The sequence below is a fragment of the Ursus arctos genome, unplaced genomic scaffold (assembly GCF_023065955.2).
Source record: "Ursus arctos isolate Adak ecotype North America unplaced genomic scaffold, UrsArc2.0 scaffold_11, whole genome shotgun sequence".
NCBI classification, from domain to species: Eukaryota; Metazoa; Chordata; class Mammalia; order Carnivora; family Ursidae; genus Ursus; species Ursus arctos.
In genome coordinates this window covers 2406639-2432544 of record NW_026622775.1, presented here as the reverse complement: position 1 = coordinate 2432544, position 25906 = coordinate 2406639, and the positions used below count along the sequence as shown (strand labels likewise).

The following is a 25906-nucleotide window of genomic DNA, read 5'->3' as shown; positions in this document are numbered from 1 at the left end:
TGAATTTGAAACCCAATCACACAGGAAAATGCCAATGTCAATAGTACTAAATGAGACAACAGGTGTACAGAGAAAGTTTTATTTTTATACCTCTAAGTGGAAATTGTACAATGAATGGTAAAATTGCATATAAAATTGTCTTAATAAAAGAGAAACTAAATTCTGTAATTTTTAGTATTATAATTATTTTCTTCATAAAGCAAAGTAGTTTAATTTGTCCTAAGTCTAACTTACTAATCTCTTAAAATTAATTTGCAGAGGAATTTTCATGCGTGATGTTAAAGTTCTTCACTGATACACACTCACAAAAGTTCAGAAAGTGATGCATTTGTCAGTGATTCCTCTCTTCTTCTGCTCTTACCATTTCATGTACCAACTGCTCTTTCCTTCGAGAAACTCCTTATATATGACACATTCGATTAGAACCAATGCCAAGGACAGATCTTTCTTAAATCAGTTCTTCATAGAGAATACACTGGACAAATTTCTGTCAAATTCTCTTCTTCATCAGCCAGGGCACATCTTTCATTCAGACAAAACCTCTGTTTGAAATGCCATGTTCATCACTAAATGACTAAAAGCAGAACTAGGGTAATCAAAAGTTCTTTATCTTCATAAATGTACAACTTCATGTGAAGGCTAGGAAAAATACCTATTGAGATTGCAATCTAACAAAAAATGAGATGGAAGCATTGATTGTATGGCTAGCTGATTTTGAAGTTCTTTTATCTTTTCTGAAGTATTTTTAATTTCAGAATATTTAAGTAGATTTAATTCTTAATATTAAAAAATTAAAATTTCTAATGTCTGTCTTTTATTAAGAGCCATAAACCCACAAAGCTTAGCAATTTCCATTTCTACTTAAAAGCTAATGAAGTGGGAGAAAATGTGCTTTACCACTAAAGAATTTATGGCATAGTCAGGGAAACCCAAGGGATGAGAGCTGACATTAAAACTACAACCGAAAACAATTTTTTTTCAAAATAAGTCTGTCTGAATTGATGGTTACAAGGTGCGGGGGGGTGGGGGAGCAGAGGATGGGTTAAATAGATGATGGGGATTAAGGAGTGCACTTGTAGTGATGAGCACTGGGTGTTGTATAGAAGCGTTGAATCTCTATATTGTACACCTGAAACTAATATTACACTGTATGTTAACTAACTGGAATTTAAATAAAAGCTTTAAAAAAAAGTGTGTCTGATAAATGATGCATGTGCTTTATTCTCTCCTGCCTAGAAATTCTAAATCAGAAGTTCTAAATGTGGTATTCCACAACGGAATTGTGAAAACAGAGAAAATGAGTAAATGAGATAATAGACTGTTTTGAAAACTTAAGCATATAAATACATTTTTTCTTTTGAATCTCTATGTTTTCAATCAAGGGAATTTTGAAAGTTCTTAAATTCTCAAGTCGTTAAACAAGTTTTCAAGAGTATCTACTAGTGCTCCATAAATTTAGGTTGAATTGAATTGAGTTGTATTGCATTGCCTTTTATAGGGGAGGAAATTCCCTCTCCCTACTAAATAACATGGAGAACAGTTGTAAATAGCCCTTATTCTGAATCAGTCTTACACCACATAATAGTCACATAGACCAATGTGCTAGTTTGATTGTCTGGAGTCTGATTTTACCTCCTTCACAATTAAGATACATTGTCATTTTTGTTTACTATCTAAGAAAGTGTTATGTTGCTCTGCATTCGTCTCTGAAAAATCTAATTTCTGCTCAACTATCCATATGTGACATAAATTATGTTATGAAAGTCTAATATGTATATTAGAACCAGGTTCTTTAATTAATATGTATACTGAGTTACAGTGTAATTTCTTATATTACCAGAGTTTTAATTAATGTGATTCACAACAATAGTAATTATACTTGAAGAAAAGTGAAATGTGCTTAAAGGAGCTGTCTTTAAAGATACACAGTGCTCTTATAAGGAAAACTCTGCCTCATCTTTTTCTATCAAATTTGAGGCAGGAGTTGGTAGTGAACCAAAAGAACAATGCTTTCCTCTATTGAGTAAGTAAACCTCAATAGTAAGGAATACAGTTACACAGTAGACCACTAAAGTGAGATTCAGTTTCCTGTTCTCCTATATTCTATAATGATTGATATCAAGAGCCTACAGATATTCTATATTGGCTATAGTTTGTCTCTCTGTATTATTCTCAATATTTGTGTTGTTTGTATATTTTTTTTTCAGTCAAGAGAATCTATCCCATTAAATGACCTAAAGTCAGAAGTATCACCCCGGATTTCAGCAGAGGACCTGATTGACTTGTGTGAACTCACAGTGACAGGCCATTTCAAAACACCCACCAAGAAGACAAAGTCCAGTAAACCAAAGCTCCTGGTAGTTGACATCCGGAATAGTGAAGAGTATCCTTTACACATGTGGTTTTAAAATGGTGGTACTGCCTTACTCATACTGTTTCCTTTCCGCTTTAAGGGTGTTTGGTAAAAACAATGAACATATCTGGGATTCCTCTGAATTCAAATAGCTAAATAACTCTCAAACTAGATGCCAGAATAGACTTGCATAATATAAGATAACATTGCATGACCTTAAACTGGTTTCTGGATAACACCAGAATATTGGGACATTTTCTTGGTTTTTGTGTTTCTCTAGTGTATATTGCTGTTCTTGGGGGTATTTGAATCCTTCTTGCTATAGATAAAATTTTGGCAAAGATGAAGAGTATTTAATTGGTCTATTTCATAGCCTACAAAGAGAGATGAACAGATCTCAACTTTGAACTTGTATTTATTATAATTTTCAATATATTGTCTTTAGAGAATATATTAAAGTATTTTTTACTGACATTAAATGTACCATAACTTCTTGGGATTTTGCTTGGCACTAAAGTATGAACAGTTACAAAATAGTAGCAATTTAATCTTTCTGCTTATATCGTCATCTGTCAGATTCTCATGAAGCATGCCTTGATTCTCTATACTCTAAGATCTAGGTGAATGATTTTCAAAATTTTTTTAACAGTGCCCTACCCTGTTATATATTTATGCATATAAATATATATATTTATAAATCATTACGTAATTATATATGTATATAAATATAAATTATTTTTAATTATATAAATCATATATGATTTATATAATTATTATATAATTTATATGTATACAAATATAAATTATAGAATTATATAATTATAATATATCATGAATATTAAAATAAATTCTTAGAAATTCGTTATATAAAATATAAATGAAGAAAATTTTAAGTGATTTTCTTTGTAAGTTAATATTTATATCATTTACTAACTATAAATGAGAGTTATAGGAAAATGAGGGTTAGTAGATTAGTGGTTTCTTATATGCTAAAATTGGCATATGAGTTTTCATGTGCATATTTGCAATCACAATTTTTTAAATGAAATTTAAACTGTACATTTACTGAACTCCTGAAGCAATCCATAGAATCTTAGATTACTAAGAATACAATTTGGGAGCCTGCTATTTCAAATGATACATCCCCACCTTTTAGTGAAAATTTACTACTTTTTATTTTCCCTCACTTGTGAAAGACTACTGAGCTTGGAGAGAACCTTAATGTTTATGTCCCTCATTGTTATGTCTTCATGGATACTGGAAGTTCCTTAGCAGAGTAGATGAGTGGATTCCCAAAAGAAGCATTAAATTCCAGTTGACAGGTCCAGGAACTCCTGCTGTAAAATTTCTTATCTGTTATTTCAAGGGTTTAAAATACATTTAATTTTTTAACTATTAGCTTGTTTCTTTTGGTTGAGCCTTTTATGAGTCTCTCATAAAACCATCAAAAAGTGTAGCCTTATAATGCCCTATTTTAATTTTATTTTTTTATGGTTTATTTATTTATTTGAAAGAGAGAGAGAGGAGGGAGGGGCAGAGGGAAAGAGTCTCCAATCAGACTCACTCCTGAGCATGGAGCCCGAAGCAGGGCTCCATCCCAGGGCCCATGAGATCACAGTCTGAGCCAGAACCAAGAGTCAGATGCTCAACCGACTGAGCCACCCAGGCTCCCCACCCTATTTTAACTTTAAAGACTACTTCTAAAATAATTAAAATAGCTTATATGCACACCACTCACTTCCTTTCAAACAATTTAAATAACTTTTTGAAATTTTAAAATACACACAATATGAGAGTGACATTCAGTCCAAAGTTTTTCAAACCTCTTTGTCTGATTTTTAAATTCCTACTCTCCTTTATTTTCCTCAGGATAAATATAAATAAAACAACAGAAAGCTGAGCCACTAGCCTGATCATTGTTCTCTGATGAGTATGGATCAGTTGCCTAACATAGGAATGCCTTTATGTCATCTCACAGTACGTGGCTCATTGTTGCAACTAGGCAGAGACCTGGGTTGTTTGTTTTAGTCTTTACAATACAGGCTGAACAAAGAGAATCAGTAGTGCTTTGTGCCATTTTGGGGGGAGTGGTCCCAAGGGAATGAAGAAAGAAAAATAAAGTCACCCACCTCTTGTAACCCTCCCAAAGGACCCAACTTGTGAAATTTTCTAAATTCCCTTTTGAAAGCCTACTTTAAAACCAAAGTGTTCAATTTCTTATGTGGTTCCATACAAATATTGGTATTATTTGTTCTAGTTTTGTGAAATATGCTGTTGGTATTTTGATAGGGACTGCATTGAATCTGTAGATTGTGTTGGGTAGTGTGGACATTTTAACTATTAATCCTTCCAATCCATGAGCATGGAATGTCTTTCCATTTGTTTACATCATCTTCAAAAAGTATAGGTCTTTCACCTCTTTAAGTTTATTCCTAGGTTTCCTGGGTTGAGGTGGGGTTTTTTTGGTGCAATTATAAATGAAGTTGTTTTCATAATTTCTCTTTCTCCTATTTTGTTATCTGTGTATAGAAATGCTACTTATTTCTCAGTATTAATTTTGTGTCCTGCAACTTTATTGAATTCATTTATTATTTCTAGTAAGTTTTTGGTGGAGTTTTTAGGATTTTCTATGTATATATTACATCATCTACAAATAGTGACAGTTAAACTTCTTTACCAATATGGATGGATGCCTCTTATTTCTTTTTCTTATATAATTGCTGTGGCTAAGACTTCCAGTACTGTGTTAAAAGTGGTGAGAGTGGACATACTTGTCTTGTTCCTGATCTTACAGGAAAAGCTCTTAGTTTTTCATCATTGAGTATAATGTTAGCTGTGGGTTTTTCATAAATGGTCTTTGTTATATTGAGGTATGTTCCCTCTAAACCCACTTTATTGAGAGGTTTTAATCATGAATGGGTGTTGAATTTTGTCAAATGCTTTTTCTGCATCTACTGAGATGATCATATGATTTTTATCCTTGTGTTTTGTTGATGTGGTGTATCATGTTGATTGATTTGCGAGTATTGAATGACCCTTGCATTCCCAGAGTAAATCCCACTTGAGAAAACCGAACGATTTTAAATATTGGAAAGCAAAGTTAGAATACTTTGAGGCAAGCATGTTAGAAAGGCTTTTTTCTATTAAATGACTTAATTTAATCCCTTAAAAATATTCTTCTATTGGGGCACCTAGGTGGCTCAACCCGTTAAGCATCTGACTCTTGATTTTGGCTCAGGTCATGATCTCATGGGTTGTGAGATCAAGCCCCCCATAGGGCTCCATGCTCATTGGGAAGTCTGCATGAGATTCTCTCCCTCTGCCCTTCTGCTGACTCGTGTGTGCTTGCTCTCTCGCTCTCTCCCTTCCCCCTCTCTAAAATAAATCTTTTAAAAAAATTCTTCTATTAATTTTTCTCAAAAACGATCATTAGATTCTGGTGTTTTAAAACTTAACAATGAAAGCCTATTGAATTCCTTGTAACATTTTTTAAAGGAATTTTTTTGTAGGGTAGTTCTTCATTCTGACCAAGGTAAATCTTTGCAATTAAACTCTGGGATTTATGTGACTTTATCTCTCTGTTTATTAAATTAATAAATATTTAATACTAGTATACTTTTTAAATAATTTAATTTTCCCTTGCCAACAAAATGTAGTCCTCTGCAGTAGAAAGAAACAAAAAAACAACAAAAAAAAAACCCTCTAACACCTTTTCCTTCTCCTAAAGAAAGTAAGTTATTTTTGAAGTGTCATTTATATTTTTCAAGTTGTTTATAGTCTCTGTATAAAATTTTTATCCTCTATTTTGCTTTTATAATAAGATCGTTTAGACAGGAAAATTTGGCTAACACAATTCTTATATCTTCATATAGGTGAAATTTTTTTCATAATTTGTTCTTTCAGGAGATTAAGAATCTAAAATTAAGTTTTATCTCATCTTGTTTACCTATATAAAATAATTAAAATGATTATTTATGAAAGGGAGGGAGGCAGTTATATTTTAGCAAATTAAGTTACTGTCTACCAATGAATTTAAGAGCTAGCCTTATCACCGCCTAGAACCCTCCAATGTGTGTAAGGGAGGAAAAGTATGTTTTCCTCTACCCTTCTGAGTTCTTGTCTGGGTTTCCATAAGAGAATACAAATTAACAAGAGAAAAGTATACAAATTTATTTAATGTAAGTTTTATATGACATGGGAGCCTTCGTAAGCAAAATGAAGATCTGAAGAAGTGGTTAAACCTGAGAGTTTTTATGCTAGGCTTGATGAAGAGTAGACAGTGGCAAGAACATATGATAGGGCAAAGGGGGTATGGGCTAAATTTAGGTAAGCTAAGGGAAACTTAGCAAGGCCTGTTTGTTCAGATTCTTTTCAGTGTCCCTCTGTCTCAGAGATAAGGATGTCCCCATCCTCTGAGTATAGGGAAGGCATCCCTCAGTTGAGGGTCTTATGTCTTGATTCAGGGAAAGGTCAGAAAGTCTTTTTTGCACATGCCGTTTTTCAAATTCCTTCAGCTTAAAATATTCAGTATACCACGATGCCATATTTTGGGATACTGTACCCTGAACCCCATTACCTGAAATTCTGCTAAAGCTTTAGTCATTCAGCTTATAAGTATTCCCAGTTAAACTACAAATACCCTGCAAGAGGTAATATTTTAATCTATTATCATTTTTGTGATAGTAGGTAAGGAGAAACAACAATCTGAGGAAACTACCCCTAACTTCAGTGCGGCCCAGTAGCGCAAGTAAGGAATACAGAAAAGGAAAGCTGGAGAACATGAAGACAGACTTTACCCACTTGACAATAAAGACATAAACCCAACTTTCATATAAGAAGGAAACCTAGAGATAACCTAATCTAAATTCTTAATATTAGAGCTGAGCAGTTTATGTCAGAGAAGCTAAACAGCTAAGTTTCTGTTGAAATCATATTTTATTTTTATAAGAAAGAAACATGAAATGTTATCTAGGCAAAAGTTTAAGTCAGTTATTTTGTTCTAGTATGTTACAAGGATTTCAGAGCAAACAACAATTGCAATTTTTTTGACAAAAGAGATTTTAATGAAATGAGCATTTTTAGAGATAAAAGTTTACTCATACTCCTTAAAAGTTAATTCACCAAACAGCTACAGCAATTCCAAAATGGTATGCAGCTAATATAACACAGCTTTCAAAAATAGAAAACAAAAATGGACCAAATAAAAAGAGAATTCTAAAAGCTACCATTAGAGTGGAACATTTTTTATACACCACTCTCTGGAACAGACCAGAGGAACATTCAGTAACCACAAAGGCTGGAGCAAAACAGTTAATGAGCTGGACCCAGAGACAGAACACGGCTGGCTGCAAACATTCTTTTCAAGCTTGCAGGAACACTTCTGAAAATTGACCACATAGGGGCGCCTGGGTGGCTCAGTCGTTAAGTGTCTGCCTTTGGCTCAGGTCATGATCCCAGGGTCCTGGGATAGAGCCCAGGCTTCGGCATCAGTGGCTCCCTGCTCAGCGGAAAGCCTGCTTCTCCCTCTCACGCTCCCCCTGCTTGTGTTCCCTCTTTCGCTGTGTCTCTCTCTGTGTCAAATAAATAAAATCTTAAAAAAAAAAATTGACCACATATAGGGCCAGAAAACATATCTCAACATTTCAAAAGATTAATGTAATTCTGTAAAGACAATGGAGCTCGGTCACACAATCAATAACAAGAGCGTTAAAAATACAACATATGGTGGAAATATATAAACACATTTGAAACATCAATGTCAAACTACACACTGTAGTGCAAATTAAATATTTATAATTGAAAAGTAACAAAATTACTAATTATCCAAAGTTTGTTAGAGATTCAGCTCTAGCAATACAGAGAGAGCCAAAGCTTCAGATGCTTACATAATAGAAGAAAGTCTGAAAAATGGGCTATGCATTTTTAAAAAGATTTATTTATGTGTTTCAGAGAGAGAGAGCATGAGCAGGAAGGGCAGAGGGAGAGGGAGAGAGAGAGAACTTCAAGCTAACTCCACGCTAACCGCAGAGCCCGATGCAGGGCTCAGTCTCACCACCCTGAGATCACGACCTGAGCAGAAACCAAGAGTCCCATGCTGAACTGACTATGCCACCCAGGTGCCCCTGGGCTATGCATTTGATTTGAGGTAGGAAAAGAATAGTAAACACAGGGGCACCTGGGTGGCCCAGTGGGTTAAGCCTCCAACTCTTGATCTCAGCCTAGGTACTGATCTCAGGGCTGGGGAATACAAGCCCCACCTTGGGTTCCATGTGGGTGTGGAGCCTTGAAGACTACCTCTCTCCACTGTCCTCACTCTTCTTGTTCCAACCATGAGATCAGACTGGGTTTAGAGAGTTACTAACCCACGGCGCTCAGGTTCTTACAGTTCTCCAGTATTGCATGTCTGTATAAGTTTCTCTAAGAGGAGTTCAGAAAGTACACTCCTCCAAGGTGAGGTCCACAGCCACACCACCAAAGGTCACAATCCAAATAATCACACATGTGCTGGCTTGAATCAAAGAACATCATCATTGTTCACAGAACAGCCAGGAGTGCCAGGGTCTTGAGAACCACAGGGCTTGGGGCTGGCAACCTGCCTCACTCAGCAGAAGTTCTCTTCCTCCTGACCTTTAACGCCCTCCTTGGGTTCGGGCCTTTCTTGCACGGGGCCTCAGCCAACTCAGGTTCAGCTGCCCGACAACCAACTTGAGCTGCCCTTTGAGGCACTGAGCAACCCCAATAATTGCATAATTGCATATTTTAAAGAGCCAATAGAAAGTATAGTGGCATGAATTTCATAAGTAATGTTAATAACTTCAAAGATAATACACAAGCCAGACTTTTGTTCTCTTTAATGGTTCTAAATGAGTTTAAAATTTTCTAGAGTTCATATTAAGAGTGGTCTTAGTCATGTAAATGTGGGACCAACTGATATTATCTGTAAACAGAAATACTTTGAAGGAATATTATTCTCATATCCTTGAATTCAAGGCTGAGTTTTTTGCAGCTTTATTTGTAAAGCACTTATTTTTTTTAATATCAGAAGCTGTAGGAAAGACAACCTCAGGCTTAAATTTTTTAATTTGAAAAGCACATAAACTCAGTTGTTTTTATTATTATACCACATTATTCATCCTTAGTAAATGCTAGTATTGCTCTTGTCTCTGTGTCCTGAAGAATTAGTTTCTAAAAATTTCTTCAAAATAATTTAGAGATATTTGTGTTCAGAGCAGAATAGATATTAAGGAGGTTTAGTAAGATTTTTTTCATCCCATTTGGTCTAAATTCAAGCTACTTGAATTAAAATTTCTAGCTAGCTGTAATCCCATATCTGAATAGACCTTGTATAATATGGGACTATGTGGTAGCCACTGCCGGAATGTCTCCACTGTCTGAATTAATAATAGAAGAGTTGTGAAAGGTACATTAACTGTTGAAGAGCTCCATTTGTTCTGAGATCCAGCCATAGCCCCAGTTCCTGTGTGCCATGTAGTCTCATTCAATCAGCAGTCAATCCTGATGGATGACCTATTTTGCTAGGCAGTGGGGAAACAGAGTTAAGTCAGAACCCTTGCTGACCAGGAGTTCACAGTCTTATGGCTAAGAGAGACACACTAAATAGAGAATTACAATACCGTGTGAAATGGTCTATGTTTGAGGTACACCCAGAAAGCCATGGGCATATAAGGGTGGTCACCCAAGCTAGGTGATACCTGAGATGGGTCTTGAAAGACAAATAGAAAAGTTACCCCAGGAATGAAGAGAAAAAGGACATTTTAGACTGAAAAAAAAAACATACTGTGTGCGTGCACAGAGAGGATGAGAAGGACACATTCAGGAAATTACAAGTACTCTGGATATGCGTGGCTGGAATGCATGAGGGTAGGAAATGACACTACAGCAGGCAAAGGCAGCTTCATGGAGAATGTAACATGCTAAGAAATTTGGGTTTTATTCCAAAGACTATGAGAGAATATTAAAGAATTTTAATCAGATAAGTAGCATGCTCACATTTGTATTTTGTGGGGATTTATGCAGTGTGGAAGAAGATAAGAGGGGAGGTAATGGTGCAGGCAAGACCAGAAAGATGGAATCACCCAGAGATTTGATGTGCATAAACATTTCTCCATATCTGCAGTCACAAAGGGTGGGATCTTTAGCTTTGCCCTAAAATAAATCAGTTTTAGTGAACCCTTTGGGTCAATAACCATGCTGGAGAAAATCCAGAGAAATGCCTTTTGTTGCTGTTTCTTTCACTTTTTTCCTACTATGTATTTAAAAAGATAATTCTGTATCGTGGCAACTGCAAGAATTGATAGATAGTGGTGCCACTAGCTGGGAAGGCCAGGAGATACTTAACATATTTGATGCTGACACAAGTTATTCTAGGTCTGACACAATTCTGAAATTCGTTTACTCAGCAAATATATAAAATGTATTCTAAGAACTGTATTAAAGCATTATAAGAGTTCCATAGATGAGATAAATGCAGATCCTATACATTGTGTAAAGTCTTAATGGAAGTCACATACATTAGCATTAGTATGTTTTATACAAGGTCAAACTGCTTTCGTGAGAGATGTACAGATACTGTGCGAAGGGAAGTTTTCATGGAGGAAACACTTGAAGGATGGATAATGTGTGAACACTCAAAAAGATGGAGAAAAGGTATTTAGGCAGAGAAAACCGCAGGAGCTAGGCAGGACATATACAGGAAACAGTATGTGATTTGGTTTGGTTGGAAGTGAAGTAGTTAGTTCTTGTTCATGAGGGCTCAACTGAGAAATTTGGGCTTTGTCCTATAGGCAGCCATGAAAGGTTTCTCAACAAGGATGTGATCATCAGAACTTTGTTTTTAAAATTTTAATCTAACAATATTGTGAATAGAGTGGATTTCCAAGAGAAAAGATAAGAATTGAAAAAAACAAAAAGCTATGGCAATAGTCTACACTCAAGGGAGTAAATGTCTGAGATAGCCAAGTGGTTATGGGAATAGAGATAGGAGGATGGGATTTATTAGTGTTCTAGAATGTTGGATGTTGCCATGGATGAGGTTTAAACTGTTTTGGCGGATGGTGATACCATTCAGACAAAGCAGCAACAGATTTAGCAAGGAGAAATGGTGATTTCTAAAGATACAATTTTATATTGATTAACGCTGTTGAGTTACAGTATGTATGAGGAAGCTATGGGCTTAATTCCATATTCTGTTTTGGCTATTGATATAGTAAACCTGTAGCCTTTACTTTGGATTCTATAACACTAATTATAATTAGTCAAAGTAGCAGACAAACAAGCTCACAAAGTGTCTGAGGAAATGCTGGTGTGCTTTGTATCTAGAGGTATGAAGTCACTAAGTGTGGTACCCAGCAAAAACGCTGTGCTCTTTTAGGGTTTAGAAAAATATGGGATTGTTTCTGTGTTCAATTTTGAGCTGTGAGGTATTTTAAAGCAATTATTAAATCCTTTTGTGAAGTAAACAATCTTTCTAGACTGTGAACCTATTTACCTATTTAATATACCTGTATTATTTTTAGAAGGATATTTTTTCTAGCCGCTTGGTTAATGTATGGTGCATCTACTTGCACATTTGTTATATAGACTGACTTACAGATACAGGAAGGTCTTCATATCTTAGAAACCTAGACGATGATGCATGTCATCCTTACCTGTTAATACTGTTCTAATAATCCAACTCTTTTGTCACAGACATTTTAAAGTATTTCTACATTGGACTACCAGATTTTGTTTAATGTGAATATTTATTTTTGTTATAAGCACACACTTGAATGCTTTTTAGTAATGTCTACCAAATGGAATGTTGAGCTGAATGCTATGTTTTTGTGGAGAGGAACAGCGTACTGCAAGACAGGGTAAGGTCACCAGCTGCCAAAGAAAGATCATGTTTCCTAGAATATATCACAGAGGGCAATCCGTGTAGTAAACAACTTGATTCAAATACCTGACAAGGTGACTGGTGTAATAACTGTTTTTATAACTACTGTTGTTCCATAGTAGAGGTTTCATTGTAATTACTGATGATTTCTTTAATCATGGCCTTTATCTTTTACTTCTTTCAAGGATGTCATGAAAAATCCTAACAGTAAAAATGTTTCATAAACACTGAAAGGTTAAGAAGTTACTGTTTATGAGTGCCATTACCGCCCTTGCCAAAACCGATCTGAAAATGTAAAGATATATATATGATTGGAGCTATTACTACATAAATCCTTTGGCTTCGATTGCCTGACTAGATTCTGAACTAAGTACGTTGAAGCTGAAACTTTTTAAGTTCTTAGTTTCTAAAATAGCAGAGTGTCTGGCTGCTGGGTAGTGTACTCACTACAGAACCTCTTTCAATGTGGGTTTTGTTTACCCCATATCTCTGTTTATGCTGACAGACAGTGGCTTTTTTAAATACAAAAGGCAAATGCAGAGGATCCAAATTTTTGTCTAGAATATGAGGAAAGCAGTGAAGTGACACTCGTAATCCTAAAATCTGCCCTGTTACCTGCTCATCTCTCATACTGCCTTAGTATTAAGAACCTATACACACTTGTCTTCGACTGCAGTGCAATGAAATAAAACTAAAGTTCTCAGAGCATGGAGAAAGTGCTTATCTCAGATGTATATTCTCTGTCATTTTGCTCTCCTTGCCATATTTTGCCCACGACTAAGCAGAGTCAACTTTGAAGATTAGAGTCACTATATGTCAGAAACTACCTTCTATCTCACTCTTATTCTGTCCAGTTAACACAAAATATACAGAAGTCTGTGCTTCACTCAGTTTTCAGATAGCTAATATTTTATGATTACGGAGGACTCAGAAGTAAAAACAGTATTCAGCCACCTACCTCTACAGTATAATCTGGTAGCCTCTCACATGTTTAGAAATTGTATAAGGGAGTTCTGCTTCATCATGATTCTGTTTCACATGAGAATTTCTAATGTAGGTAGAGGAACTTAATTACCAAGGAAGCGAGATCCTTAAATCAAAATTGTCTTCATTGTTCAACTTACTTAAAGAAAAGGTAATGTTCATGGTAAATGTATTAATATGTAACTAAGCAAATCTCATTCTTCTCTGGTGTTTGCCAGGAATATAGTTAAGGATAGATATTTAGAGGTTTGACCACCCTAAGAGCATTCATGCTTACCTAATCTTATTTGCACTAAAAGTTTTATGACAAGCATGTTCTTGGATGAGTGCTTTTAAATGTTTTCCAGGACTTTTTGGTTGAACTAAACCAGGAATAGGGGAAGTGTGGTTTAAAGTTTTATTTCTGTTGTGCCTTATCTTTCAAATGTTAAGATAGCCTAAAAAAGGTTTGGAATAGTTTTTGCAGTTTGGATAATTTTCTTCTTCCCAAAAAGTCTCTGTTGCCATCATATTTTGTCAAGCATTTTAACATTTAATATAGATTTTTTAAAAATCAAACTATAAAGCACAACCAGCAGAAAATTCTAGGATAGTAACAAGTTTATGACTTAACGTCTTGTGACTAAAAAGCAATTTGGACTGAAATCTTTAAAAGCACATAAGAAATTGGTGATACTGAGTCCACAAAATCATCTAGGTGTTCCTCTATGATTTCGGTACAGATTTTAGATATTGGGTATTTGGGTACCAATGAGTACTTTTTAAAGCCAAATATTTATACACTTTATCTTATAAAATAAATGTTATTTTTAGAGTCACCCATTTTCTAATATGTAGCTGAACAAATTTTGTATAACAGGCACTCAAATGTAACTTACATTGTAAAGCTTAACACAGTCTAAGCATTGTCTTTTATCTTTTATTTCTGATTTTCAAGGGAGAGAATCTGATTGGCTCAGCCTGCATCAGAGTCCCCCTTCACCCTTCCCTTCCCTACTGTCCTGTCAGGCATGATCGTGGAAAGATCATCTGATACAAACATGACAATCTAGGCTCACCCTTTCATGGGAGCAGTAGTTGAGGCTCTCTAAAACAAGAAAGTGGGAGGTGGGCAAACAACCTAAATATTTCTAGGATGGATTTGTATTGTTTTTGCTACTGTAAAAGCACTGGAAAGGAAAAAAAAAAATGTTCACGGCTGATAAGGGCTGTTTGATAAACACAGAAACTCTCTCTGGTAACTGATTCAGCCTGACAGATGTAGAATCATTTGCTGAGAATATTTGAGTTGTTAGGTTCTTAGTTTGTGGTATCCAAATTTTTCATTTATCCTAATTGAAGATAAAAGTACTATCAGAATAATTGTATGCTGAGAACAAAGCCCTGACTTTTCATGAACACTGTAGTTGAGAATATTGAATAATTATAAATGTTTGAGAAACTAGTGCTGTTGAAATGCAGGGGTGATCTGGCCATGATGGTAAATTCTTTGTCCATTCTAGAAGACTCTAATTAAACAATGTATACTGGGATGCTAATGTTTACTTTACCTCTCTTTTTATTTTTCAAACTTTTTATAGTTCTTTCCTTTCTTATTAATGTCAAATGCTTTTCTTTAAAAAAAAATGATGAAGCAGCAGCTGACTGGAAAATTTCAAGTGTAAGATATGTGGTCAACTTTCACCGTCATTCTTGAGAGTAGGAGCCTCAATTTCTCCTCTCACCATTAATGAGAGAGAAAGAGAGACAGGCAGAGAAAAAGAAAGAAGTAGAGTTCTAAAGATGAACCTACAAACTGGGTCAACTGAGAAACTGTCATGTCAATAAATAATTATAATTTTTCCCCTTCTACAGTGATGACTAACGAGTTGTGGTGGGGAATATTAGTTGCTTGTGGCATAACCGTTTAAAACTCTATGACTCTTCCATTTTTTAAAAGACATCTAGAGGAAATGCCTCTATTGAACACATAAATATCCCTTCCGTGGTCATCAATCAGTGATTGTTAAGGGGGGAAGACAGATTGCCTGGACTTCTTATAAACTGGTCTTCACATTTACTCTCCTAGCCTTTCTTCACGTTATTGCCAAAGTATAAATGTGATTTGTTACTTCTCTGCTTAAATACTTTTGATTTTCATTGTTCTAGGATAAAGACTAATATTACCAACATGACGTACAAGGCCCTGCTTGGTTCTGCCTCTGCATTCATTTCCATGATCATCTTATCTCATACTACACTTTGCTCTCTCAATTCTGCTGGCACTGGCCTTGCTTTATTTCTCCTTATGGGCCATGTGCCTCCCCTCTATAAGCCTAACATTCTGCCTGAAATGTTTATCCCTCCCATCACCCTGTCCCACCTCCATTCCATCCCTTTGTCTAATGAACGTTTATTAATTCTTCCAGTTTTAACTCAGCTGTCACTTGCTTTCTCAGTGAAAACCTTCCCTGTCCTCCCCAATTTGATATATCCTATCAGAGTATCCTATCCATCTCTTTCAGAGCAGGTTTCACAGTTATTTTATGTTTATTTGAAGAGTTATTTGATTAATAGTAACATTTAAGAATGTCTTCCTCAGGACCCCTGGGTGGCACAGTTGGTTAAGTGTCTGCCTTGGGCTCAGGTCATGATCTCAGGGTTCTGGGATGGAGCCCACCTCAGGCTCGCTGCTCAGCGGGGAGCCTGCTTCTTCCTCTCCCTCTGCCCCTCCTCCCTACTTGTGTGTGTGCACGCGTGCTCTCTCTCTCTCTCTTCCTCCCCCTCCCTCCCTATCTCTCTAAAATGAATAAATAAAAATCTTTTTAAAAAGAACGTCTTCCTCTATAGCCTCTATTTAATTGTACTTTTAAATTATTTTGAGAGGTGCATATATTTTTTTCTTTTTTTTTTTTTTAAGATATATGGGCCTTTATTTTTAAAATTTCAGTGGCAAATCTGGAGAGTCCAGGAAGCACAATGTGTTATACATCATGGCATTCATTGGCAGGAACAGATATTACTGACAGTTAATAAATAATAACATTAAATGGGATCTCATATTTCAAACAAACTTAAATACTTTGAGAATAGTTAGAAGACTAAGTTCATAATTATTATTTAATCTACCTCTCTGGTTTCATTATCTACCACTTCTTGAAATATACTATGCCTTAGTTGGGGGCATGTATTTTTTCTTTAAGATTGTATGATATCACTAAATATTTTAAACAAATATATACTTTTAATTCCAGAATTAAAAGACTCAATGAAACCATATGAACCCTTCTCAAGTGCAAATATAATAACACATTACCCCTTTAGAGAGCCTGAAATTGCAAAGAATGGAAATGTCAGCTAAGTTCACTTGAGAAATAGCCAACAACAGAAGGGTTTCCAATCAATGCTAATGACCTAACAACTCTAAAGAGAGTCCCGTTTAGCAGTCACTTGCCCAAAGTAGATAGTTTTGCAGTATCAAGTTAGGTCTGAGAATTTCTGATTGACTATATTACTTTCAGAGCTGTAAAATAATCATGGTTATAGTAATGAACTGAAAGCCATGAGTATTGTGCAACCCATGGGATTGCCATTGGATTTGCTGCATCTGATCACTTCTGCAATACTTCCTTTAGTCAGGGGAGTCTTCTTTAAATTTTCTACTCATCTTCGTCCTTTCTTTTTTCCATTCCGTTTTCATATTTAACTAGATAAAATATTCGTGTGAGCATTCAAGATGTTAAGAACTGTTGAAAGTTCAGGGGAAAAAATAAAAACCAGAAGTAAAGCCAATGAATCAGTGAAGTAGTAATTAGTAAAAGCTTATTGTGCACGTACCAAAACAACAGTCTACAAATGAGGAGCACTCAAACAAAGACGCGGAGTGAGGCTCAAGGGTATATTGTTATAAAGCGGCTTATACAATGTGGAGGCAGTGACTGTTTATTTCTCAGTTTGGTTACAGTATTAGAATTTTCTTAAATGAGAGGGAATTGGTTAGGGGTTACCTCATACCAATTTGGGACAACAGTTTAAGTTCTGTTTATGATTTTCAGAGGCATAAGCAAGACGTGACCAAGGTTAGGCTAGCTTCACTTGTCTTGCAAAATAAGCCAAACTAAAATTTGCCTTTATGACTGAACTAGTTTCGTTTGCTCAGGGAATTTTTAAATCTGATCTCTGTATTTGATTTTAATGTACTATCTTCTGTGAATCAGTTCCCTCTGTGAGTTTCCCTCATACACTCAAGTCTAACACAAATAAATGTTTTCCTTAATCTTTCCTCCCCAGTTTTATTCGGGGTCATATTGCAGGCAGCATCAACATTCCATTCAGTGCTGCCTTCACGGCAGAAGGGGAGCTTACCCAGGGCCCTTTCACTACTGTGCTCCAGAGCTTCAAAGGGAAGGTCATTGTCATCGTGGGGCATGTGGCAAAGCACACAGCCGAGGTAAGTGTGCTTAGAAACGTCATACACACATGGTGATGTGTTATCTACCTATCATAATGGTTTGTGTAAGAGTGTGTTTCTTCAGGAGCTGGTCACAAATCAAATGAACTTTGAATTTCTGACTATATTCTTACACTGAGGAGTTTGTTCACCTTTTCCCAGTAAAAGAATTAACGCTTTCTCCTCAGTGTGCAACATCAAGATCAGTAGTAAACGGAGAAAGATCCAAATGATAGCCTAAGATGTTTTCTTGGTTTTGGTTTTGTTTTTGAACTTCTTTCTGAAATTGTATAGAAGTAACTTCAATTCCTTCCATGGGAGAAGCACCCTGGGGCTTGACTGGGGGCTCTGAAAGCTGATCATGATAGAGTTTATTGAATCTGGGGATTTTGTGTACTATAGGCTCAAAGCTTTTTGATGATATTCCGGAAGGGTATCAACTGTCAGATATAAGGATTATATGAAAAAATAAAATGACTTCCCTCTTCCCTGTGTTTTAAGCAAATTGAAAATAAAACAAAGAGTACAGGGTGCCTGGTGGCTCAGCCTGTTAAGCGTCTGCCTTTGACTCAGATCATGATCCCAGGGTCCTGGGATGGAGCCCCGCATCAAGCTGTCTGCTCAGTAGGGAGCCTGCCTCTCCCTCTGCCTGCCCCTTGTGCTCTCTCTCCCTGCTTGTGCTGTCTCTCTCATAAATAAATAAATAAAATCTTAAAAAAGAGAGAGAAAAAAGAAAAGAGAACAAAGAGTTGCATCATTTTACATTCCTACCAGCCGTGAGCCAGAATTTCTTTCCAATCTCTCCATATCCTTGCCAACAGTTGGGTGTGAAGTGGTATGTCATTGTGGTTTTGATTTGCATTTCACTAAAGGCTAATGATGTCAAGTATTTTTTCATGGGCTTATTGGTCATTACATTATGACCAGCAAGTCCATTCTTATGTAAATACCCAAAAGAATAGTAAACAAGAGCTCAAATAGGTACATACTTGTATGCCAGTGTTTATAGCACCACTATAGCCAAAAGGTGGAAACAACCCAAGTATCTATCAACAGATGAATGAATAAACAGAATGTGGTATATACATACAGTGTAATATTATTCAACCTTAAAAAGGACTGAGGTTCTGATACATGCTACAACGTGGATGAACCGTAAAAACATCACGCTAAGTTGGAATAAGCCAAACACAAAAGGACAAATATTCTTTGATTCCACTTAAATGAACCATCTAGAATAGGCAAATTCATGGAGACAGAAAGTAAATTAGTGTTCTTAAGGGCTGTTAGAGGAGAGGATGGGAGTTTTTCTTAATGACAGAGTTTCTATCTGGGATGATAAGAAATTTTGGAAATAACTAGTGGTGACAGTTGTACACTACTGTGAATATACCTAATGCCACTGAATTGTACACCTAACAATGGTTAAAATAGCAATTTTTAAAAAGTTCTAGGGTTTGATATGTTTAGACTACCCTACTGTCCCCAGTTCATCTGAGCGCTGCAGTTTTTGGTCAAACAGTAGTGGAGATTCTTTCATAAGAGCTCTTCTGATCAGGGCTCATCTTTTCCCCTTCTGAGTATTAACACACACGCACACACACACACACACACACACACACACACACACAGAGTGATTTCCAAGCAAGTAACAGGTTTTCTTCTAAGTTGAAATCAGTGCACTGCAGCTGGCAGAGTTCTATTTTGAAAAGATTAAGAGAGTCCCAATTGAACGCTGTGAAAAGAAAGCCAAGGTGCCAATTCTAGTTACAGCACAGTTACAAATTATCTTTGTAAAAGTTTATGGTTTTTATGTCAAACCCCTCTTTGGACTAGGGAGTTTTTTGCTTACAAAACAGTAGATGCTGATTGTAATTTTTCCAGTTTTACATCTTCTGTTAAGATCTAGTAAAAGAGCTAAACTGAAAATCCAACAAATAAAAATATTAAGTAAAATAGACTATAGCTCAATAAAAGAAAAGAGCTCTTAACATTTAATTTAACAAATAGCAAAATATCATTCAGCAACTGCAAGAAAGAAAAACAATGAGCCACTTATCTTGTGTGTGACAGTATTAAAATCACCCATTTGACATACAAATTAGGACTAGAGTGTCTTTTGTGATACAAATATGAAGGGATTTACTCTATAATGGCCAAGTGTATTGAATATATTGTCTAAAATGACATAGGAGAAGGCAAAACAGATCTGAGAATTACAGCTTATTTGTGTACCTGACTAACTATAATTGGAAGATATATGATCCCATTTTACTTATGTATTCATTAACTCTTTCCTGTAATTACAATTGATTAGCAATTTATTGGTTTCTTTGTAATTACTACTTCATAAGTCTCTTGTATTTGGCCTAGCTACCACATTAAATACACCAGGAAACCTTTAGAATCTGCCATTTCTTATCTAGCTAAAACATTGCTTTTCCCCTGAACAGGGCAAGAATGGAGGACTACAAAGATCTTAATTTAGTCAGAGTACCACATAGGGCTTCTCCGTACTAAGTCCTACTGAATCTCACTTGTCAGGTAGTCTTTAATTCACCTTATACTATAGGTTAAATAAAGCAGTGAGCTATTATATAATCGAGCACATCCAGATATTCTGAGAACAATGCCATGTCAGCATCAAGGAATGTCAGGTAGTCTCAAGTGAGTGAAGTGGAGTCCTGAGTCTCTGAACTGTGTACTGCTTTTCCAAGGGTAGGTCAGATTTTGTGCTGATCCTTGCTGCCGTGTGACTAAGTTTAATTTGACAAGCCAAACAAACGCAGACTGTATATGTTGGTAGGGTTAATGGGAGTAGGAAGAGCTCTCTGTCAAAACAAGGGTAAAATCAACTCAGGCTTCGCGTAACATTTGAAATGAAAAAGACAGCAAGGTCTCATTCTTGTCTCACTGCAGAGATAATCATCTTTTTAAAACTCACATGAGAAACTGCATCTTCGATTGCTAAACTGGAATTAGATTTCTTGGGCATGGAAGGAAAACATGCTAGCGTAATCTGTACAGAAAGTATCATAAAAGATAACCTCTTACAAAACTGAAATGTGTTGAATTAATCTCAGAGAGCTCATGTATAAACCTGTGTATATTCAGATCAATAGGGGGAAACAGATAAATCTACTATTCAAATTACAGATTAAATGACCTCACAAGAAGGAGCATTGTTATATCCTTAAGCAGATTACTCACATTAAAGGAAATTTTGATTTTTAACATTAATCAAATATTACCTAAGGGGAAACGTTTGGGTTGTTTTGATACAGCCACCATTACACCACCACACTCCCAACCTAAGGTCAAAGTCTCAGGTATCTGCTGGGCAAAATACCACCGTGCATACGCCTCTTTCCCAGAAGTAAATTATAACGTTTAAGGAGAATGTTAACCGCGCAGTGGCATGCTTTAATGTGTTATTGGTTACTGTTTTTCTCCCCTGTGGGGAAAGAATGTAGTGAGATCCAACTCTAGAGCTAGTGATGGCTGTTGGACTAGAAAATGCCAACAACAGGGACCAGAACAAAATGAAAGTTGGTGTTTCTCTACCTTTAGTAAGTCCTTCAGAAGAACTGTAAACATCATATTGCTGTGTTAGTCACTGAAATGCTTAAGACTTTATAATTACCCTACCCAGATTTTATTTTGTGGCTATAAAACCACTGAAATTTCAATCCTGCCAGTGTGCCACATTCAAAAGGTTATCAAAGAAAGAAATTGAAGGAATCTTTGCATTTCACTTTGTCTGTCAACCCTTTGGAAAATGTTAGGAACATCTTGTCTTTCCCTTAAAATGGTATACTCTTGGCATAAAATCAGTGCTTTTCTTTTGTCATCGAAAGAAATGTTCATCTGAGAACATAAGAGACGGTGGCAATAATAAGCCATGTGTGCTGTTATTGCTATTATTTTTTCCTTTAAAGCAAAACAAAACAAAACAAAATAGAAAAGAGCCTAACATACATTTATGAATAACAGTTGATTCAGAAGCTTAGACGAGAGATGATTTTTGTGGAGGTTCTATGACTGAATAGTATGAGTGCCTGATACTTTCTAGACACGGCATATAGAAATTAAATTTACAATATGGCATCTGTTATCAACTGCAGATAATCAGATTTGTAATAGAAAAGTGTGCCATGGCAACTTTTTTTTTTTAGATAAGATAATAGTCCAATTGTGTTTGTTTACCCCCCCTTGCAGGCCAGTGTTATTTGGTTTGGGGATGTTAGGCTGGAAGTCAGTCTGTACTGCAGTGGTGGGAGGCTTCCACACTCTCAGCCCCATGGCAAGAGTGTTCAGAGGGGACCAGGTGACTCTGAAAACATTTTCAGCCAATTCAGCCTGTGTTGTCCCCACAGTAAACTTCCCTGGCTCCAAATAATATCTACCTAGTTCTTCAGATTAATATAATACTTTTAAACCACTTTGTATGAGATCTCTTACCTGTCAGAAAATGTATTAGGCCTCACTATAATTGTGCCTCAAGCATTTTGGTAAAGAATAGGAAGTGAATCTCTTTTATGAGTCCCAAATATGCAAGGAATTCTTTCTTGGTCTTGTTAGACCCATAAGCACTGGCTATGGTTAAACTTGGCTTTCTTCCTGGCTTATTCTTTGCCTTCTTGTCAGCGAATGTTTTGGTCTGTGGTCTTATAACAGATTATAAGGAAACATTTTAGATGCTAACGAGGCTTGAACTCACTAGACATAATATGAGGCTTACAAGTAACAGTGAAAAGTCTTCTGTGTAGCTCTGCATTTGTTAAATGATGGAGGATAACGTACTTTAAAGGACCACCCAGCTACAACCTGCCCTATGGAGTCCCTGTTCTCATAGCTTTTCAAAGGTTTTGTGAAGTAAAAAGTAGTGCGGAAGTGGTAGTAAAGAGAGCCTTAAAACACCTAACCAGACTTTGTTTTTTAAACATCTCTACTGGATGTACTATATGTACAAGCAGTTTTTAAAAGACAGAGGGAACTCATTTCCAGTTTTCAGGAAAAACTGCCAAGTCATCATCTGAATCTTATGATCTCTGACACCTATATTCACGACCTGTCACAAGATGAAAGTTATCTTGTCTTAGGATGTGTTATTCTACATATCCACCCTGCCCTCCACAGCCCACCATTTAATTAATTACTCCTTGCCACAGGAATGTTCGTGGCTGAACAACAAACTAACCATAGTTGCCCTCCCGCTTGACCTACAGAGGTTGGAACTTGGCTGTGATCCATCATAGCCCTAACTGTTTCGAATCTGAGTTTTTATTGTATACATTCTTTTCAGAGTATAGTATACTGTGTGTAATATGGCCAGTGGCTGAGACACAGTATGGGTTTACTGTTCTCAGTTGTCTACTATAAACATAACTTGATAAATGATTGTTGCTGAAATTCTGGTCCCAAATATCACAGATCAAAGGAAAATGTACCACAAGGCTCACTAGAGCTCCTGATACATGATGGTATTAGATGATGGAATTTTATCAGAAGAGGCCTATCCTCTAATATGGGTCAGTATGCTTTATTCTATTAGAATAAGAACTGTTTGCAAAAAAGCTTTTATGTCATGTCTAAAAACGTTTTCTCCTATTTTCTTAATGTCAGCTTCAAAAAAAAAAAACATTCCACATAGCCATTCCTAAGAGGGCTTGTTTGAAAGTATAAGCTGTTGTTGAACCTAATCTGTAAATCTACGGGAAGACCCCAGTTGCCGTATGGATAAACACTATCAACTATCATAAATTAAAAATTAAATAGATCAGTGTAAAGGAAAACTTCTAAACCAAGAGTCCATCTTGAGTTTTAGGAAGTCTTTGAACTAATTAAAATTACCTGTAAAATGTTATATATATGTGTCACTTTTTGAAAGAGAATAGATCCATAGCTTTCATCTAATTGCTAAAAGTATGTGTAACCCAGTAAACAGTACAAATTACTAGTATACCTTACTGCTCTATTATAAACAGTTCATCATAAACACTGTAAACCCTACCTTACATTCCATTTGGGGACAAATCTGCTGTTTAAGTTTAAATCTGTACAATTGTGAGGTGTTGTAAATGGCTCTCCTATCAATGGATCAATAGGGGAAAGAGTAAAAGAGGAAAGAAGGAAACTAGCTAATGTATTTACTATGAATCAAGCACTTATACATACCATATCTAATTTAATCCTCCCAACAACACTGTAAGTATACTGTTCAAGTGTCTTATTATTACATATTTAACAGGTGAGGACACTAAGGCCAAAAAAGCTAAGTGACTCACCCAAGATCCCACAACTAACCAGTGGCAGAACCCTGATTCAAACTCTGTGCTAACTACAAAGTTCCTACACTTTTCTCCATACCACCCAGTCTGTTTGAATGAAGTAGTGAATTATCTCACATTCTTGACTAGTGACAACAAATTATATAGAAAATTATCATTTGTCTTATCACCCTGCTAGCTAGGTCTGGAATTCTCTCATCCCTACTACCCACCTGTCTTAACTCGGATCACCAGTACCTCATGCCTGACTTCCCATGTCCCTACCTGCAATCCCCTTCCCCCAGTTTTACCCCACAACTAAGGTGAGCTTTTTGAAATGTAAGTCGGATCATTGTCAAAATGCCTCTGTGACTTTCTGTTGCCTTCGAAATCAAATTCAAATCCTACTCACGATCTATGAGGCCTTTCATGATCTGGGCTCTGCTTTGTTTTCCAAGTTCATCCCTCACTGCTCTTCCCTCAGCGTCTTAGATTCCCGCCACAATTAACTACTTGCAGTTCCTATATACTGTCTTTTTGTACTTCTCTCTATTTGGAGAATTCTTCCCACTTCTGTTTACCTGGGTAATTCCCATTTGTCTTAAAAAGCTGTTTATATACCATTTCTTCAAGGAAACTCTTAACTCCTCAAGTCTGGGACTAAGTACCCTTCCCAAGTGCTCATAGGATATCTTTTAGTTTTATAATGACATTGGGACCACTATCATATGTAGAATTTCTGTGTGCGTTAGATAAAAACCCATCCTTTACTGGGACACAGCACCATGTAAGGGCACAAAGTTTCGAAAGGAGAGGATCTAAATTTCATGCTCCACTTACCCCTTTTCCAGGTTCTTTATGCAAAGCACAATTTGTACAACCATAAATCATGGCTCTATATCGCATTTTATCAAGTGGCATTTTAATTGCCTCTTCACTTCTCTGCATCTCCAACTAAACTCCAAGCTCATTGAGGACAAGGATTATATTATATTCATTGTTCTACCCCCAGCTCTTGGAATCGTGCCTTTGAAGTAGAAAGCACTCAGTAAATATTTGATGTTTGAATTAATGACTACGTTAATGAATGAACACATGAAAAATAATAGTTTGCTACAGACACTACATTTGCAGAAATTAGTGAAAAGAGGAAGGCAAAAGAAAAAATACTAATATGGCTACTAGTTTAATTCAAGACAACAAACATTAAGTGGTTACATGATGGAAACTATTATGAGGAAACAGAAAGGAGAAAGACATAGTCCCTTGCCCTCAAAAACCTTACAGTCTAGTTAGGAAGATAAGACATGTATACAACCAATTAAAACTCAAAGCAGAATGTAGCATGTGCTGTGTGAAATTTGTAATTAAAGTTCTAGAAAATCAATAAGAAGGAAGAAATGTCTTCCAGTTAAATGAAGGGTTCCTAAAGCTTCATGGAGAAGATGATAATAGACCTTGAATTATGAGTAGAATTTCAGTAAGGAAATGTATTGGGAGGAAAGCCATAGTCAGGAGGAAACATTCCAGGCAAAGGAAATAGCACATGCTGATTGGAAAGCGCGGGGCTTCTTTGAAGAGCATACTAACTATAGAGAAGCTGGAAAGCCAGGAGAAGAGTCTGGAAATAGATGGCCTTGAGTGCTGTACTGAGAAGTTTACATTTAGCAGTGGGGCACTCTTAAAGGTTTTTAAGAAGGAAAGTGATACTATCAGCTGCATTTTAGAAGGTCATTTGGCAAATTACTTTTAGCATCTTCCCTCTCTTTTGCCCTCGATCCCAATAAAATAGAAATTTTTAAACACCAAAAAACAGAGACCAGTTAAAGAATTTCACTTTCTTTATATTCCCAGTCTATTTCAATGCTAGGTTCTTCCCAGAGTCTACCTTTACGCTGATCTTGTCTCAAGCTTGTAATCTCCCGGGGCCTAAATAGTTTCTAAGCCCCCATTTAGCAAAGCTCTCCTGGCTGTGT

At 36.2% G+C, this 25906-nt stretch overlaps 1 protein-coding gene across 7 annotated transcripts in view; it reads left to right on the top strand.

The window, feature by feature from the left end:
* TBCK (TBC1 domain containing kinase) overlaps window positions 1-25906 on the top strand; it is a 200420-nt gene that overhangs the window by 161325 nt on the left and 13189 nt on the right. For all 7 annotated transcript variants that reach the window (XM_026499132.4, XM_044384227.3, XM_044384224.3 and 4 more), the window contains 2 exons: window positions 2208-2383; window positions 17502-17661. In XM_026499132.4, the coding sequence (XP_026354917.1) occupies window positions 2208-2383; window positions 17502-17661 (336 nt within the window). The remainder of the gene's footprint in view (window positions 1-2207; window positions 2384-17501; window positions 17662-25906) is intronic.